Genomic DNA, 19,910 nt, shown 5'->3' on the forward strand with positions numbered 1-19,910 from the left:
CCAAGTTGGTTGTGAGCCAAGTTAAATTTCCCCATAAGGTTCAATGTAAATAAGGTTAATCCGTTCTGTAACTACTATTTTTTAATCAGAAAAATGTGAAGCAATGTGACAAAGAACAACAAAGATCGAGGCCATCTCCCCCTCCCGCAAGCACAAGCGTGGCCATCTCCCCACCCCCCTAGCACAACCATGATCGCGCCCGTCATCCCTGCATGTGCCTGTCATCCTGGCTTGCTGGGGTGAAGGGAGAGATGCGTGTGATCGCGGGCACACTGGGGGAGGGAGAGACGGGCATGAGCGGGGTGCGCTGCAGGGGAGACGGGTATGAACGCGGGCTCATGGGGGGGAAACAGGTGCGGTCGTGCCAGGGGATGGGTGAGATTGTGGTTGTGCTCCTGCAGGAAAGATGGGCACAATCTCGGCCATCTGCCCCGCCCCCCAGCCCAGCACAATTGCAGTCACCACCCAATGGGGAGTTCACGACCTAAGTCAATATTTTTATGAAATTTTTGTTCGTGACCAGATTTGGTTGTGAACTGAGGCATTCGTGAGCCGAAGTACTACTGTATTTGGCTTCATTTTCACTAACATGGGAGGACTGAACAGAGATAGAATTATTTTAATTTGGGACATTAAATTGAATGCCAGGTACATCAGCAACCAGATCTATGCAACACTATGCACATCTTTGATAATCATGATGGATGTTAAGCTGTTGTTAGATCTGTTTCATCTGCATTCAGGTTGTCAGGTGTCTTTCATTCTGTCTTCTGCTGATTGATAATCCCATTTCTTTTTTAGGGATGTACAAGAATTTAGCTCAACTTGTGCTAATGCACATTAATTCTGAGCTATACTAGTGCTAACATGCATCAGCACAAGGGCATATTTGAGCAAATCCCCCCAAAAGTAAAACAAAGGAAAACAAATCTGTGTGACTCAGAAAGCACTCTGAAATGAAACAGCCGTTCCTCCAACACAGATGCGCCATCTCAGTGGGAACAACCCTACCTCAGAGCAAAGAAAGGATTTTATTGCAATCAGTGGCAAGTACGGAGCTTTCCTGCAATTGGCCGCTGCTATATATTTCGGTTATTCATTGCAGGCAGGTCATCCATTGCAATGATTGTGAAGTGGCACAATTCCCCCCTCCTGCTGCTTTTATTTTTTTTACAGAAGGGGTAAATTTGGCTCCAAGAACCCCAATTACATTCTCTACTGGATTATAATAATGCCAGAGCAGATAACTTTGCAATTTAAAAGCATATGAAAAACCCAACCATGGCCTTTTAAGAATTGGTGATAAGGAATTGGTTGGAGAGAGTTATGAGAAGCTGAAAAAGTAGGCATGAAATTGCAGCCTTAATTATAGTTTTCAGTGAAAAAAAAATCCCGCAAGACTAATAAAAAGCAAGCCATTTTGCAAGGGGGGAAAATGAGAAAATTTCAGACAATCCGCCTTTCTTTCTCATCATCTGATAGGCTACTTTATGCATCAGTAAATTGAGATACTTTTATTTCCCTTGTTTCTTTCCCCTTTTGTTCTTTTAATAAGCTGTAATGGCCATAGCCTGGAATCCATTTATCCTAGGGAAGTTGTATAAGGATGCAATTGTAGCAAGCCATGCTGGCTGGAGAATGCTGAGAATTGCAAGGCTGCTTTCTGTCAAATATACATAGGATTGTACCCGAGATGGGGCCCATGCCAGTGGCTATCTGTAGCCCAGGCTTGTCAGCCTAACTTGGATTAAAGCTTCTTGAGCCTAAGACAGTGACTAGGTTCACACTACATGGCACATGACCATTGATCATTATCTTTGCTCATTCTGTCGTCCAAACCCAGTTGTGGTGACTTACCACGGTGACTTATTGTCGCCAACCAATATAAGACACAATGATCTGCTCCTGGGTTTGTCCGTGCTGTGATCATTTGTCATGAAGTCCAGACCAGAGAGTTCTGGTTTATCAGTGGTGGTTCAAAAATCTACAGTCAAAGTGCAAGAGTGGCAAAACAAGCAGCCAGTCTAAGTCATCCAATATTGAAACCTGAGGTCTCATGCATTTATACAACTCAATGTATACAACTTGTATACAATGTATACAACTCATACATTACTACTTGCTTTGCTTCGATAGCCATTCTCCTATTATAAGGAGTAGCATTTGAGCAGCTATAAGGAGCAAGGGCTATATTTGAAGAGTTACCAAAGAGGAAAAACCAGACCATTATTTTATGTAGGAACTTTCCTTTAGAAGGATATAAATAAGGCATGTTGCCTTTAGTAAAGAAAACAGAAGAAGAATACAACCCTTAGCAAAGCAATCACAGCTACTTTTCGATTCATTAATAAAGAACTCCTTTAACTGAAGGGTACCTATTATTTTTATGAGAATACCAACAATTTTGCCTTTCAAAATAAAGTATGCTTTTAAGAGAAGAAAAGTAGATTGCAACTGAAGAACTTTACAAGTATGCATTGTAGTGGAAGATGGTGAAGTGTATCTGGGTAGTAAGTGGATGGGCGGGACAATGAAATCAAGGCTCAACTATGGCTGCAGGAATGAGAAAAGATCTAGTTCATGCTTGTAACACAGGTGGGAGGCAGGATGGATGGACAACTGAGGCAGATGCAAGCATGCCAGGTATGAAGGTAGAAGAAGTACAGCAGTGAGTAGACCTAGGCATGGAAGGCCGATGAGAAGTAAATAACATTCACCCATCTCCTAACCAAGATGGGAGTAGAAGTGGGTAGAACAAAAGAAGCAGCAGGCAGAAAAGTGGGGAAAGTTGGCAGATGCAGACACATAAATCTAATAATCAATTTTTTTCAATGGGGAAACAAACCAATGGGAGAAATATTGATTAGCTATGGGGAGGGAGAAAGAATTAAAGATTTGTGTTGGAGTGGAGAGTAGGGAACACTCAGTGGACCAACAGCAAACAGGCTGGCTGCACGGAGAGAGAGCAAAGGCCCCTGGGATGTGGGTCTGGTTGGGATCAAAACCTTGATAATAACCATCATGGTAATCAACCACCAATCATGGCAACCATCCACCGTTGCTTTCTAAGAGTGAGACTCCACTGAGGAAGTATTAAGGGTCATTACTACAGCTTATGAATGTGTGAACTATTTGTCAGTTTTCCTATGCCAAAGTCATAAATTTTTGTGAAAGCCCATCCTTCCCTTCCTGAATGGCTTCACCCATTTCTCATGTCATACTTTAATATTTCTAAATACCTACTTTATAAATACCAGCTTTGGTTGGAGAAACTTTACACTTTTTACGCAAGCATCCTTTGCTGAGAGCTGCTTTTCATCGCAAGATTTGAAGTGCTTTTTTGTTTTTGTTTTCGCACTCAGACATTTCTGAAGCACCTAACAGCAGGACAGAAATGAGAGTGGAGTAGCATTTCCCGCTTCTCCTCCATCTCTTTTTCAAACCACTGGGAGAGAAACCGTGTAGCCTACCTCCAGGGCTGCTATAAATGTTTCCCTGTGTTGTGGGTGCAACTGAAAGCTGACTTCTCGTCTATCCTATAGCTTTTGGGATGCTGCCCAAGAGACTATAAGGTTTCCCAGGAGGCATATACAGGGTCCAAGAATGGCAGGCCTTAAATAAGCACCATAGAATACAGTAAGTCTTCCTTCTGTGTAACACAGATAGCATTGCATTGCATGACTAGATAATCATGCAAATAATGATGCAGTGTGCTTGTAGCATTACATAACAATGCTAATTATTTTTGCAACAAGCTTATGCACAGTTGGTCTACCAAGAGAATTTCTTCTTTTTTCTCTCTGCCACTGTCATCTGCCACTGTTCCAACAAAAAATCCTTTCTTCAAAGCTATTTGCATTTCAAGAGAAGCCCCACTGGTGCCGGACTGGAGTAGGTCCCAAAGATGCATCTGGAAACCAGAGTTTTATGAGAAGTGTTTGAAAGGCATGGCACACTTAGCCTAGAAAAGAGAAAATTAAGAGGAGTTGGAAGTGAAAGTCTGAGATGATGGAACAGACTTCATTTACATACCTACTTAAAGCATCTTTGCTCTGTTGTTTAGTTGTAAAACCCTTCCGGAGTGGCTTACAAAGGTAAATCCTTACCTCCAGACTGACAATTTAAAGGAGACAACAGAAAAGAAAAACGAAGGGTGGGAGGGGAGAGAAGAATCAATGGTTACAAAGTTCTCACAGGCAGGAAAGGATGAAGCAAGCTCCCTGCAGCTGCTCCTTCTTCGGCCAATATAAGGGTCAGAGTGGTCTCTTCCTGGCCAGGACATTGTTTGTAAAATTTCTAAATTTCAAACAACTTTTTAGAAAAGTCTTGGGACAGTTTAACAATAATACAAAAAATAAAAACACAGCATCCTAATCAATTTCTGACAATAAAGCTCATATTAAAATAACAGTCAAACCTTGAAATATTGGGAAAATAAAAAGGTTTTAGCCTGGTGCCCGAAAGAATAAAGTGATGGCACCAGGAGAACCTCTCTGGGGCACCACCACAGTTGGGGCACCACCACAGAGAAGGCCCTTCTCTGGGTAACCACTCTCCTAATCTCCTTCAAGGAGGGCTACCAGAGAATGGCCTTTGGCCCAAATCTTAAGGGGCAGGCAGGCACATATGGATGGGGATGCTCCATCAGGTAGCCAGACCTTAAGCCATTTAGGGCTTTATAGGTCATCACCAGCACCTTAAATTGGGCCCGGATTTCAACTGGTAGCCAGTGTAGGTGGAAAAGGACCGGCATTATGTGTTCATACCTGCCGGTCCTTGTTAACAACCTGGCAGTTCTATTCTGAACCAATTATCCGAACATCTTCCCAAGAGGCAGGGGATGACTCCTTGCAGTGGCATTTGGTCCTCTACCAATGGGTGGTGCTAGAATATGCTGTTTTCTTAGAGACTAGGACTAGAACTGCTGGATGTAAATCTCAGGGAAGATGATATTAACTCAACCTTACAAAGAAACTTGAGCAGTTTGACAGCGGAAGGGAGTGTCTCATGCGAAAGAGTTTTCTAAGGAGTGACTAGATTGACATGTGTTAGGATGCATCTTGTACTGACAGAAATTAGACTCAAACATATCTTCTGTGATTCTGTGCAAAAAAGCAGCTTTACATAGGCACTTTTTGTAGAAATCTTTACAGGGAAGTTATAAGCTCTCTCATTACTTCTCACAGTTGGAGGCTGCTGTTTATTTTTTAAAAAGGGCATCCACATGATCAGATGTAGTTTGAGCCCCAGATTACATTGTGCATGGGGTAAAGAACATATATACTAATTTGCTCTCTTACCAACCCTCAAAAGTGTATGGTCCAACCCCTAGAATACTCCAGTTCTGAACTCTGACGATGCATGTCGTAATGGCAAAATTACAATGGAAGGGGCTGGAGTGGGGAAGGGGCCATGGCTTCAAATCCATGCCTTTGGCTTTGGACGACATGCAAACTGCTTATTGCAACTGTGCATCCAGTCGTTGTCTGTCCTTCTTGGCTTCTGTGTGATTCGTCTGTCCAGCACCCAAGATTCATTAGAAAGCCATTAATCTAGGCTTAGCATATGGACTGAATTCTGGAATAGAGGCCAGGCAATGGCAAAGTCTTTCAAAAGGGCAAATACATTTTTGGTGTGCACTAAAGATGTTCGAAGTGTGTTCTGAAAATATAGTGTGTGAATATGATAAATATGTGTATCATATAGGCACAATTACTGGGAACCCATCATTGGTTACATGTTTTCATTAAGTTCACCCTCAGGTTGGCCTCTTCATACTGTGTGAGATGGCTTACATGCTTAAATGCACATGCATTAAAGGAGTTCAAATGTTCAAATTCTCCATATTGTATTAGAAGCACTTAATTCAAAATGCACATGCCATTGTAGAGTTAAAATTTATCCAATTTCTATTTAAATACTTGCTGCTAACTCTTGTGCCCCACTGGAGTTGGCATCCACTTTTACTGAAGGAGTCATCAGAGCAAATTCATCAATCTGACACTCTCTGCGGAAAAAAACCCCCATTGCCATCTTCCATGAGATGGCAAAACTCATCAACACCGCTCTTTGAAAATTAAGGAACAGTCTCTCATCTGTCAATCTGGACAGGAGACAGAAGAATTTGGCCTCCATTTATATGCTAAATTATTACAAGGATAATAATAATAGGTTGAAAGAAGAAAGGTAACAACCACACTCATTATTTAAGGGACCATAAATGGATTGTCTTCAAAAGGTAAGGTTAAAATGAAAAGGCACCCCCCCCCCCAATTGTCTTACAATCAAAATGCTTAAGGTCCAGTGCACATGACTTCCCAAGTAATGGCCATTCAAAGGAAGCAGGATTGGATCAGGAATGGCATTCAGATGCAAATATTTAATTGCAAAAGAATAGGCAGAACCATTTCCTTATTTTTCCCTCACAGAAGCAACACAGTTAAACTGTGAAGCATTTGATAAATTAAATTCATTTTATCAGCAGACTGCATATAATCTGAACAACCCAGCTTTAAAGTATACATCACAGTTCCCTGGGTGTATGCCTGTAGTTTACTGACAGGCACTTTGAGAAAGAAAAGAGTTTAGGATTTAAACTTTTCTGAATTCTTACTAAAATTCAAAGGAAGGCAGCATTCCTATGACCTTATGAGCCAGAACACCATTATCCATGTGGTACCGTTCCTTATTGATCAAGGCAAGATGATACACTTTAGCATACAGCTCCCAGAGAATAGATGCCCATTTGTTTAGATGTTCCCTAAGCAATGAACACAGATCGGCTATTGTGGTCAGAATAACAACATTCATTTCTTGTTCATGCAATCTGTCAGCCCAGATGAAATCCAATGACTCTGAATAATCTTATTCATTTTTGTCATCTTTGGCCATAAACCCAGATGATAAAGACTGAATGCCTTCTGTATGCCCACCCCAATTTGCTATTCTGTACTAAGAGAACCTAAAACTGAGAATTAAAACACATCATGCAAATGTACATCAAATTCCTATGTTCAAATGCTGAATCTCTTTCAGCTGAAGAGCTGAATTGCATATGAGAAAAGGTTTTAGGAACCATATTGCAATGATGGAATACAACCAAGGCCAAAACCGCTGCGGATATCTGCACATTTTAGCCTAAAGCTCTCGCTGCCAGTAATCAAGCCTTAGGAGATGTGCTCCAACTTTCTAGAATGGAGAAAACCTGCACAAAAGCTGAGATACCACCAAGTGATCAAAGGAAAGAGGGTCTGGCCATCTGGGTGACCCAAGAGGGCTGGAGTAGATCCCAGGGAGACCAGACGTATTTATTATTAGGTTTAATTACATGCCCAGATGCACATCCCTGCTGTGCTGTAACTGCGTTGGTGATTTTGTGAACTCTAAAATGATTTGGCAAGGAATTAAGTGATAGTAGGTTTAAAAAAGAAATTTGGCATGGATTAATGCAGAAGAAGCAAAGGGACAGAAACCAGAAGCTAATGGAAAAGAGAATGAATCCTTTTCAAGGCACAGAAAGAAATGCTTCTGACCTATAAGATGGCTTTTGTTTGTGAGCTCCCAGCAAAATGCTTCTGGTGCTTTATCATATAATTTCAGAATCATTGTTGCAAATAGAAGAAATGTCTGTCTGAACTAGTATATTGGAATGAAGGACTGTCTTTTTTGCGGGGGGGGGGGCATTTCTTTCATGCAACTCTCATTGTTCTTTCACCTGCTTATCCTTACAATCCTGTCTTTGATCCCTAGTTTTCTGTCTTCAGCTAGAGATGTCACTGCGCAGCTGTCATTGGCTTAGCTCCTGTGATGTCACAGATGGCTTGGTGCAACCTAGAGCCAGGCAGATAAATGCCAAGAAGAACTTGGAATACTCTGGAGGAACAACAACAACAAAAATAAAAAATCAAAGCACCTCACTATGTCACAGGTTGTCAAACAATGCCTTCTTGTGCAAATCAACTGAGTGACTTTGGGGTGATTAGAGATACACATTTGTTTTGGGATGAATGGAAAACTCAACCTATTTGGTTCAGTTTTCGATTCTGCCACAGTAGAACACACAAAAACCCAATTGGATGCATCCCACCATTCCAGCCATTCAGGCATTAGGCAGGGCTTACCCTTCTGGCTGTAGCAGGTGCTGATGCTCTCCATCTGTCATGTACCATTTTTATGCCACCCGCTTCCCCGAGAATGATCCTGCACTGGGAGTTTGGAAAAAGAAGAGGGTGGCCAGAGCTGTCATCACAGGTCGCAATGCTTGTGTACCTTCTGAATGTCCCCACTGAGCAGGGAACGGTTAACAGGAGTGCCCTGGACTCATTGCTCCTCTTCACCACTGTAACCTGCTTGTTCACCTGCTTTTCATTCTGGGGAGGAGGAACAGTAGATGCCATGACTGGTTACTTGTTGGCTTTCTGCCTAGCAAGCAGGCATGTGGTAGCAAGGATGAGTGAGAGGAGATAGCAAATCTGGTGAGAAGGTCGACTATTGATGGTGTTAGGAGTAGCTGCCGATGACAAGTACATCGTGTATCTTAAAACTGGAGCATCATGTTACATAGTACAAAGTGGGCAAAGGAAGAGCTGACTTTAAGCTACAGCTGGGTACCACAAGGAGGAGGAGGAGCAGGGAAAGTTGACATTCTGCACAGGGTCTCTTTCAATCTAACCCTTTACTGGAAGGGCTTAAGTACACACACACACACACACACACACACACACACACACACACGCCTCTTAAATATTAATGAAAAACTTGTTTTCTGCTCAGCACTCTGCCAGTTAATCATCCCAGTAAATGACTTGCTTAGGGGCTGGATGCAAGCCAAGGGGAGCCTATATAGATGACAGCAGCTCCAGAAGAGACAGATGGTGAATGCTGGCAGAATGTAAACATTTGATACCACAACTGATCTTAAGATCTGTATGTGAAGTAGACTCCTATGTCGAGTGAGAGCCAAAGAGGTATAGTAGTTTGAGAGCTGGATCAGGACTCAGGAGGTCTGGGCTGTAGTTCATACTGAGTCATGAACTAGAGCCCAGATAGGTAACTTCATCAATAGTGGATTCTCAGTCTACCTCACAGAGCTTTTGCCATGCTATTACATTACATTTATACCCCACTTTTCTTCCGTGCAAGAGGAAGAAAGGTGGGGTATAAATGTAATGTAAGGTAATGATAATATGTCAAAGTTGAGATTATTTTTACAGTGGGTCTTATTTTCTTCTGGAAAACAAGCAAGCAATGCCAGCCCCTTCAAAGAGATGCTATTGCAAAGATAGACCCAGTTTATACCACACAATCTCTCTGTTTGATTCTCTTTTTGTGGTGGAGAAACAAGTCTGCTCTGCTCTACACATGTGACTTAACAGAGCCATGCCTGCTGTATTATCACATGAAACATGCCTTGTCAGCCAGCCCATATGGACAGAAATTCCATCGTGTCCTCCAGACACCACATTTGTCATTCTGTGAGCATTCAGAATGTGCACAAACCTTTTCATTAGGCCATATTTACTCTTTTCAAGCCAGGTTTCCATGATCCTGTTATTCCTCATCCACAGGAAACTATCAGACTGTGCTGTTCCAGAATGTGCAATACCTCAGCTTGGCATCGTCAACTGGTGTGCACCTTGGCTGCATTCCCCCTGAAGAATTTGGGCACGCTCTTGAACTTGGATACCTGCATCTTGGTGGTGGCTGCCAGGAGCATGTTGGCCCAGCAGGGGCTAGTGTGTCAACCATGCCCATCCTTAGGGATGTCTGATCTGGCTATCGTATGACTGGGAGTCAGTGTGGCATAGTGGTTAAGAGCGTGGGCCTGGAGGAACTCAGGGGGTATGGATTCTACTCCTGACTCAGCCAGGAAAGCAACTGGGTGACGTTGGGTCATTCACAGACTCTCAACCTAAGGTACCTCAAGGGTTATTGTTGTGAGGATAAGACTGAGAGCAGCAGGAGGATAAAGATGCAAGCCGCTTTGAGTTCTTTGAAAGAAAAAAGGTGGGATATAAATAAATTAAATAAATAACATGTTCTACATGAGTCTGGCCTGGAAAACTGTTCAGAAACTTCAGTTGATCCAGAATGCTTCAGCCAGACTGCTGACTGGGGTTGGTTACAAGGAGTACACAACTCCTTTGTTGCAGCAGCTTCACTGGCTATCGGCCTGTATGCAAAGTGCTGGTTATGACCTATAAAACTCTTTATGGTTTGGGACCAGGCTACATGAACTCCTGCCTTCTCCAAGATGAGTCTGCCTGGGTTCTTAAGTACATCTGAAAAGGTCCTCCTTTCAGGGATAGTTGGGTGACAATGCAAAAGCAGGCCTTTTTGGTGGCCCTGGAACTCTCTCTCAGGGGAAGCTACACTTGCTTCCTCTCTCCTATCATTGTGATGTCATGCAAAGACTATTTCATACAAGAAAAAGCAAGTCTATGAGTTAGGTGCTGTTTTTATTTTGCAGTTGTCAAGCTTTTATTGTATCTTAATGTATTTTCATGTTTTAATCTATTTTAAAATATGTTGTAACCTGACTTAAGTGCAGTTTTTGAAAGAAAGGTGGGGAGTAGATCAATTAGATAGATAAAAATAAACTTCCGTAATTCCCAGCCACCCTGGCTACACTGACTGGGAATGATGGGAACTGCAGAACCAACTTATCTGGAGAAAGCTGTTGCAGGTAACTTGCAGAAAGCTTCTCTAGACTGCTTTCATATTGCCAGTTTTAGCACCACCAAGCTGAGGCAGGCCAAACTACACAGTTTAAGACTTCTAAGTGCAGTGTAATTTGATGTCTATGAGCCCAGCCTGTCCACTGGGTCCATCATTACCATAAAAACATCCAAAGTAAACAGCTACTGAACCAGAGAGCAGTTGGTCACTCCCCAAATTTGCTTGACTGTGCAGATAAAGGCAAGAGCAGGGGGTGAAATATCTGTCTTTGAATCCACCTACTCCAGGATATGTATCAAGCATTTGCAAGTGGCTGTGTGTTTATTTAGGGGATACTTCAACCAGGTACATGCAGTCATTCCAGAAAGAATGAGAAATCATATTTCTACCTAATCCATTATTTATTAAAAACAGTTATAGGCTACATTTCACCCAAGTGGGTCCCAGGGCTGTGTGCAAGCATAAAATTACTCAACAGCAATATCACAAAACACAATAAAACATCAACTATAAAAGTGAAAATTAAAACAAACAAAAACATTCCTCTTCAACAAAAACAAAAAACGAATGAAACATATAGTGCAACTGAACTCCTAACAAATTCAAATACTCCAGCAAATAAAATCATTTCAGTTTCTCATCCAAATGAATACAACACTGGTACCTCTTGGAGATTTTCCTCAGCAGGGCATTGCAAAGGTTGGATACCCTGGAAAAGACCTGTTCCTTTGTGTCATCACAATGTACTTCTCTTATTGAAGGCATTCAGGGAAGGACCTCACTTGATTAAGGCAGATTGACATGTAGGGTATGTGGGTCCTTTGAACTGGACTCAAAAGTGCATAAGCAGCCAATACTATTCTGTGCTGAATTGCTCTAATTTGGCTTTTCCCGGAGAAATGAATCAGAATGCTGGCTGCTGAATTCTGCACTAGTTGAAGCATTTAGACCATCATCCTGCACATGATAGTAATCAGTGCTTTTTTTGTAAGAAAAAAGGTGCCAGAACTCATGAAATTATTTACCTTTCACACGTAGTCAATCACTGTACACACAACCACACATGTCAATTTGTAACGAAACATAATGGTCGCTGCCCACAGTAAGCACTCAGCGTGCGACCACACGACCAATCACAAGCCGAGCAGCGCCACAAGCCAAGCTGCACCATCACAACCAGTGTGGACGAAGTACGCATGCATCGAATTCGACACACAAGCAACCGACATGCACCGTTTTAATGATTTTGCCGCCGACCTGCTATGTTCAACAGGGCGATTCAAATCCACGTGGACCAAACTTCAAATTTTCAAAAGTTACTTTTAAAACTTGGAAAATCTGTTGAAAAAAAGGTGCCGGAACTCTGTTCCGGTGCGTTCTATGACAAAAAAAGCACTGATAGTAAGCCAACCTGGAGTTTATCAGATATTCTGATTTAACAGAGCTGACCAAGCCTTTAATCAGCTACTTAGACCATCAGCTGTTCTACAGCTCCCTTTCTGAACTCTCTCCTCTAACTTCCTCAGCCCTCTTTGCTTACTGTCCATCTCAGCTGATACCTCCGACCAGTCACTCCCTTTGATTCTACCTACCATTGCATCTCACTTTCCCACTGTATTGCTTGTCCAACTCATTTTGTATGCTACATAGACAAATTAGGAACCATGAGCAGAAGCCACCATTTTGCCTGCCTTTGTTATCCTGCCAAATCTGGTGAATGATTCCGAGATGATCTGTTTGCCATGGAAGCATGTCTAGGGCAGGGCAAGGCAGGAAGGAAAAGTCCCTGACTAAGAGCAGAGTTATTACGGACAAATGATCCCCTCCCCGAAAATCCCATGGCTTGATATAAGGGCAAAGCTACAAGATGATGAGCTTGGAAATGTAACATTGATAAAGCAAAGTGTACATCAAGTTTAAGGTCACTTTCAGGTGTCACAGTCTGGGCCCTACTCAACTTCCACAGCCTGTAAAACTTGTAAAAACTTCCCGTTGTCTGTAGTGTTTGCTCTTTGGTTCAGATGTACCCGACTTGTCCTAGGGAAGTACTCTTCCTTGCATATTTCTAGACTGACTGCTCAGTGCCATGAGAATACTTGGTGATGTTGTCAAAAATTTTCTTCCCAGCTTGAGGGGGATGATTCACACTTTGCAAATAAGACCCTGTAACCCAGCTCAGAATTATATATTCCCTGGAAAATGCCATGCTACACAAAAGTGTTTCATCCTTTGACAACAACTGAGGAGAAGTACTGGGGTGGAAAAATTGGACTGCTGCAAGTCCAGTTCTTTCCACAGAACTCTTTCCTGTTGGTTGTTCTTTAAGTGCCATGTGCCCCAAAGGATCTGGGTAAAACAAAAATCTGCTTGAGCTGAAACGACATTTTCTATTCCCCTTTGTCAGTAAAATGTAGATACCCAGGGGCCTAGATGGAAGTGTATAAGAGAATTGTTGCCCTTGCAAAACAAAAAAGTAGTCAAACACACAAAAAAGTGATCTAGACAAGAACTCTGCATGCTGATTTCCCTCTCCCTGCTAATGAGTACTGGTAGCTGGGGATGTTAGGGAAATCTGCAACAGATTCAAGCCAGCATCGATATTTGCGAAATTGCCACATGGATTCTGTAGATTACCAGACTGATTTTTAATATGTGTGTGTGTGTTGCACTAGTTTTCTTTAATACAAGCATGAATCGCTACTAATACTCATTAGTCAGAATGTGTAACTAATGCTGATTAGTGCACTTGCTATTAGCACTGATGTGAATTCGTGCTGCAACAAAATTGTGTTAAAAAAAGTTTCTGATTCTGTGATCTGAGCAAATGATGGAATGGAAGACACCTGGCTCAAACACAGGAATAGATGAACAAAATTTGTATACCCACCTGTGAGAATGGCAGCATGCAAGTAGAAGCCCTGGGAGTAGAGGTGGTTAGTAAGCATAGCTTTCTATCCATACACCCATCACAGTATTCACACTACTCAGATTTCTCTGGGGGGTCCCTGCGTGGTTTCTGCATGATGCGCCTTCTCACTGCTGAATCTGGGAAGGACTGGTTTTTTGACATGTCTGCACAAGGAAACCCAGCAGCATCTTTCTTAATGGCCAGACATTTCCCCAATAAGGGAAGTTGAAGGTGAAGAGTGAAAAGGATCTTGTAGTCACCTTCTTCCTTTCTGATCCTTTTTGTTGCAAACAGAGGTTTTGCTTTCATTTTGCCTCTGATAGGGTACAGTAGCCTTTGGATTAAAAGAAATTCCCCACTTTGCAATCTTTCCATGATAAACAGAAATGTTACCCTTCTTGCTTCCATAAGGTTCAAGTAGAACAGAAACCTCACCCTTCCAAACTCTCAGTTTATCTACCCTCAGTGGGACAGGGGCAACCGTTGACCATTAAAAGACCCAGGGTACTTCCAAGCAAGGTTTCTATCTTGCAGTTGGAGTGCCTTATTTATGTAATTTTATGAGATGTAGGTGGTGGTGGAGCAACGGTATCATTTCCCCTTTGTAGGCCTTCAGTATCTTCCCACGGCATTTGCCATCTTTTTTCTTGTCATGAAAACAACAACAAAATTCCATGCAGAGGAAAGAGATAAAATAGGTCCACCATCCCTCCTGATTGTTCCAGGAACCCTCTGCTGGGAAGCCTCTAGGGGAAAAGGTGCAGGGTGAAAGGGGATAACATAAAAGAGGCTGGGTAGGTACAGGATGGCAGTGAACAGCTGGACAAGGGGACAGGAGATCCCCAGGATCTTAAGGAACCTGGAGAAGGAAGCAGCAGTTGCCTCTTTTGCCCTGAAAGGAAGGCCTCTGTGGGGGGAAACTGGACTTGGAGCAGCTGAAGGTACCCTGCTTTCTCTTCCCAGCAACCCAGTTCTGCAGGGAGGAGGCTTCTGCTTCACCACTGAGAGGATCCGGGGTTGCCCTTAGTGGATGTTCCTTCCGTAGTGTGTGTCCTCAGGCCAATCCCTGCCTACTCACCCACCCCAGTAATCTCTTTGGCAGCAAGGAGACTTGTCACCCACCACCCAGAAAGTCTTAGGAGTCTCAGAGAGGCAGCAGGGCAGGACAAATGTGCAACCCAGAGAGGGAAGCACCGTTGGGACTGCGGAAGGTTCATCTCAGCAAATAAAGGCATGGGGGCATTAAGCCTTCTCCTGAAGATGCTCGGCTGGGGTATGAATGCAAATACCGTTTGACATACAAGGCTGCACCATATCATTGCTAGGAAATATACAATGGCTCAGCCCTGAGTTTTAGCTCAGCATGTCTGGGGTTACTGCTTTTCTGCAAAAAGAAATAGAAAAGAAAGGAATATGCTGTGTGAAGAAGCCTGGAATTCTACGTGGATAGAATTATTAACTTTGGTAAGCTTATGATGGTTGGAATGCCAGCTGACAGGGACTCTGTGAGGTGAGGCACCCCACCTAGTCAGGTCAAACCCCGACAATTTGTTCAGGTTGCAAGTTCAGGGCATTAAAGGCTGTCAAGACAGATTCCTGAACGACGATCTGAAGTTGTGCCTTCCATAACCAAACACAACATACTATCCATTGACATTCTGAGACAGCTACAGGACAGAACTACCTTCTGTGATTATGACTCAGGTCAGCTAAACAATTCAACTTGGTCAGGCAGGCCTGTACAACTTGTGAGTCACCAAGCTTAATGTTGCCCACTTTGCAGTGGCCAGGTGTCCTACAGTGCAAACAGTAGTCTTCTCTTGTGACGATACAATAAAGAACAATCCTCTGTTTGAAGGGGCCCTCTATTTTATGGCTTGCACAATCCAAATATGGTTCCAACTCAAAGAACCATAAAGAGTGAGAGCAGGGAATTGTCCATCCACAGTTGCCATTTAGACAGCAGACCGACTAGGCACATGGGTCACCTACTCCATCTTTTCCACTTTGGTGAGATGTCTTTTATTTATTTATGTATTTATTACTATTTATTTAAATAGTTATTTCTAAATGGGTATTTATACACATATATTTACAAATCAGTGTCCTCTTGTTTTAGTGATATGCTTCCTCTTTCTGGTGATGCAGGAGTGGGCATCCTACCTACCAGCCGTACTTTGTGACCCAGAGCACAATAAACTTTGTGAAACACATGAGGTTATTGTACATCTTACTAGCCACAATGATCATTGGCTTGCATTGGGCTTGATTGGTCTCACATTATAATGGTCTGTTGTAGGAAAATGCTGTAGGAAAAGAATATATAAGTTGTTCTTGCTGCTTAGTCCACAGTTATGAAATATTCTTCCTAAAACTTTCCCCAGCAGTTGACAGGTGATGAAAAGGAGTGCCTCTCCCTAGATATCACTGCGGTCCTCGTCTGAAGCTCTCCTCCGTGTCCCTTCCCGCAATGGAGTGAGGGGGGAATTTGCAAGGAGGAGAGCTTTTTGAGGGTAGCGCCCACACCCTAGAACTCAGCCCCACTGGAGCTAGGCTGGCACCTACACTATTAGGCACCAACTAAAGACACATCTGTTTCATAGCTCTATTGATTAGAGGACCCTTCTTACTGCTTTTTAAATATTTGTTAATTGTGCTTCCTCCTCTTCTTCCTTCGACTTTCCCCAGCATGATTGGCTTCTCCAGTAACTCTACACCGATTGCACCAATTGCACCTTTATATATTTAAAATCTCTCTCTCTCCCTCTAGGATATGTGTGTGCGCGTGTGTATGGGATACTCTCTGTCTCTCACACACACACATATTCTGTTCCTGCTTCTGTTCCTATATATATTCTGTTCCTGCTTCTTTAAACCAGGTTTAGAAAAGTCTGAATGGGCCTCCTGGGCCATCTAGTTTGGCCCCCACCTCTGCACGAGCCAGCTCTGATCATATAATCATGTCCAACATGTGGGTGTCCAATCTTTCCTTGAAAGCCCTCACTGATGGGGCCTCCACCACCTTCTGTGAAAGCCCATTCCATTCCATAACCATCAGGAAGTACTTCCTGACATCCAACCTAAAGCCTGGTTCCTTCAGCTTTGTCCCATTGGATTATGTCCTTCCCTCCAGCACAGGGGAGAACAGGTCAGGTTTGTTTTAATTGTGCTTTTTTCTCAGGGAGAAATGAAGTCTTATCAGTTCTCAGCCATTAATTAATATATTGACATCCCAGGAATTCTGGAGTGCCATCTGACTAAGTCGCACATCTGCGGTGATGACATTGTAGAACTTGGCAGAGAAAGTGTCATGGCCTCTTGGGCTGCTTGGGGTTTAGCTGCACCTAATAAATGGATTTGGCAGCTTGGGGCCAAGTAACCAAATGTTACAAGGAACTAGTGCTCTTCAGAATCTGAGTCCCACAATCAATAGGGAATGTTTTAATACGTATTGCTTTGGAAATCAAATTCTAGGGTGCATCTATTACCTTTTAGCACTTGCATGCCTGACCCAAAATGTCCAAACACTTTGGGAAGGTTCTGAAAATACTCAACTGATTTTGACCTACAAGATATCATCTGAAATCCCTTGGAATCCAGGCAGTATTGGAAAAATATTCCTCAGTTTCCAATGACAGGTAGAGGGTACAAATCAAGTGAATATTTTCAGAGCCTTTGATTGAAACAGAGTGCTTTTTCTACTTATGTTGTATAGTGAAGAGCACAGCATAAACTATATATTTTTAAATAGATTTTAGTTACAACTGTCACTTGCTTAGTCAATATTGATGGTGCATTTGTTAATTGTGTATTTTCACAATTCCATTGTTTTTTCAGAGATTTCTTCTGGCTAAGGAAATGCTGATGTCCACATCTGGATTCCCTGCTCACAATAGCAAATCTCATGAGTTAGCCAGACCAGTGGCTATCATGGGAATCCCATCAACTAGCCCAACCCCAGCCTTGCACAGTACTGCTGAGGACAAAGTTAGGTTGGCCAGATGTCCTACTGTACAGTCCTCTATTTTGAGAGATAGTGCTTTATTGAAGGTATCTTCTGTTGATGACCTCTGATTTGAATTGAAAGAGCCATAAAGAGAGTGCTTTGAAGCTGCCCATTAATAGTTGCCAGTTGGACAGCAAGCTGAGCTCCCCTAGTCAGTCTTTTCCACCACAGTGAGGTACACAGTGTTTCTGTTAAAATCTAAACTTGCACAGATCAATGTATATTTTCATATGCAAATGTTATGCAAATGAGTTCCTTTTTCATCCTCTTTCTGGCAGTGGCCATGTGAGACTGAGTGGAGAAAAAGCCATTGCTGGTTCAACAGTATAACATACGCCTTTTGAACCCTTCCTCTGCTCCTTACCTTTTGCAATTCTCAATCTCCTTTTGTGAATATCAATCTCACCTGTACAATTAGTGACTCAACAAGCCAAAGAGAACCCACTAACCATATCAGTTGCTCTGTTTAGGTACTTGGCAAGTCAACCATTTTTACAGTCAAATAAGTGAATCAAACAGTGCATTATTGTTCCCCTTGCAGATAAATATACATGGCAGATAGGTCGGGTTTGGCATAGTGGGTCACTAATTATGTGCACAGGTTGTGTAGTCCCAGAGGGTGGTGGGGTTAGGCAATGGCTGAGGTCCAGCACCATTAAGTGACTCACCCAACTAAGCCAGTTCTAGCATGCTGGCTTTCTTTCCCACCATCTGGCTGAGTCTTCCTCCCCACTTCCTTTGTGACAGTACAGGGGACTGAGACCCTGATTTCCTTTGCCCCAATGACCTTCACTTCACCACCATCCTCTGACCCCTGAGGAGTCTTTGTAGGCTACGTTGCTGTGAAGTTTCTCAAAGAGCTGGATCTGACCCTGAGGCCTGCCAAAATTGGCACCGCTCTGAGTGGTCTCCCAATGGGCAAAGCTAGTTGGTTCTGCCTCACTTCTAGCACAGAATATATTTTGCCTGCAGCAGTTGGTTCAAGCCACGGCTTGTACCTGTGCAGCTCAAGAGGCACAGCAAAGCTGGACAAAACCTCAGAAGATCTCAGAGTCCCATCCTACTCATGAGGAGGTGACCTTTTGCTGCCTGCTCATTACATAATATTCTTGCTCAATTTTAAATTAGTTTGCCCTGATGTGTGGAAGGATTTCTTTGTTAAAACAGGTACCTATACTTGTTGGGAATCTAATGAGTCAGAACCAGCATGGTGTAGTGGTTAAGACTGCTGCACTGGGATCGAAGAAATCTGGGTTCTAGTCCTCGCGCAGCCATGAAACCTTTTATTAAACCATCATTTTAAGAACTAAGGATTTTAGATGTTTAAGATTATAGTCACATTTTCTTTCTTTAGCTTTGCTGAATTATGAATGTTATTTATTTATTGCTTTGTTATTTATTGTTTTAATTATTGTATTACTATTCTTGATTGTAATTTTATTATTATTACTGTTTTTGATTATTATAAGCTGTCCTGAGATGTTTTATCAAGAAGGATGGGGTAAAAATGCTATAAAGAAAGAAAGAAAGAAAGAAAGAAAGAAAGAAAGAAAGAAAGAAAGGGAAAAGGCTACCCAGTATTAGATCTGTGTACGGAGGAGGAAACTAAGAAGGCCATGTATGTTATTGCCATTGCTGTTCATTGCATTTAAAGCCTAACATTCTGCTTCTTGTGAGGAACCCAAAGTGGCTTCCCAGGTTCTCCTCCTCTCTATTTTGTCCTCCCAACAGCAACCCTGCGAGGGAGGTTAGGCTGAAGGGCAGTGACAGGCCCAAAGCTACCCAGCGACCTCTTTCTTTCTTTCTTTCTTTCTTTCTTTCTTTCTTTCTTTCTTTCTGTTCTGCGAAAGTAATGTTCTTTTCCGTGCTGCAAGGGAAAAGGGGAATAGCTCTGGTGGAATTAATAACCAGCATGATCTTTAATTACAGGACATGTGCTGCAGACGCCTGGAGAGAGCTACAATTACCCATCTGACAGAAATAGTCATGTCGCACTTCAGACAGGCAAGCTACTGTTTCACCTCTGCGTGCACTGATTGGCCACCTCAAGGTGGCTGCCAGAACATGTAAGGCACCGCACTGGCCTGCGCACCATTTAAAACAGAGGAGTGGGGGCAGAATGTGTCTAGTGCCCATCACCTCATTGATTCAGGAGATGGCTTTGCCAAAACGCTCCGCTGCAGAGGACACATGGAATTCATAATTCCATCCACTCGGTTGCTGCCGGGTGCCTAGTCGCGGGGAGGCCACAAACAACACAATATTCGCTTCCTGCCTGGGTAATGCTGTTAACCGCACAAGACAGAGAAGGCAGCCCTT

At 42.8% G+C, this 19,910-nt stretch overlaps 1 protein-coding gene across 2 annotated transcripts in view; it reads right to left on the minus strand.

Moving 5' to 3' along the window:
* Positions 1–19,910, minus strand: part of GYPC (glycophorin C (Gerbich blood group)) — a 42,327-nt gene that overhangs the window by 11,116 nt on the left and 11,301 nt on the right. Inside the window, exon 1 of one of the 2 annotated variants that reach the window (XM_044437957.1) lies at positions 1,858–2,001. The exons of the other annotated variant lie outside the window; for it this stretch is intronic. Within the exon in view, the coding sequence (XP_044293892.1) occupies positions 1,858–1,930 (73 nt within the window). The 5' untranslated portion in view covers positions 1,931–2,001. Of the gene's footprint in view, positions 1–1,857; positions 2,002–19,910 lie in introns of those variants that run through there. 2 annotated transcript variants of the gene reach the window in all.

Source organism: Varanus komodoensis, unplaced genomic scaffold (assembly GCF_004798865.1).
Source record: "Varanus komodoensis strain SLA01 unplaced genomic scaffold, ASM479886v1 scaffold32, whole genome shotgun sequence".
Lineage (NCBI taxonomy): Eukaryota > Metazoa > Chordata > Lepidosauria > Squamata > Varanidae > Varanus > Varanus komodoensis.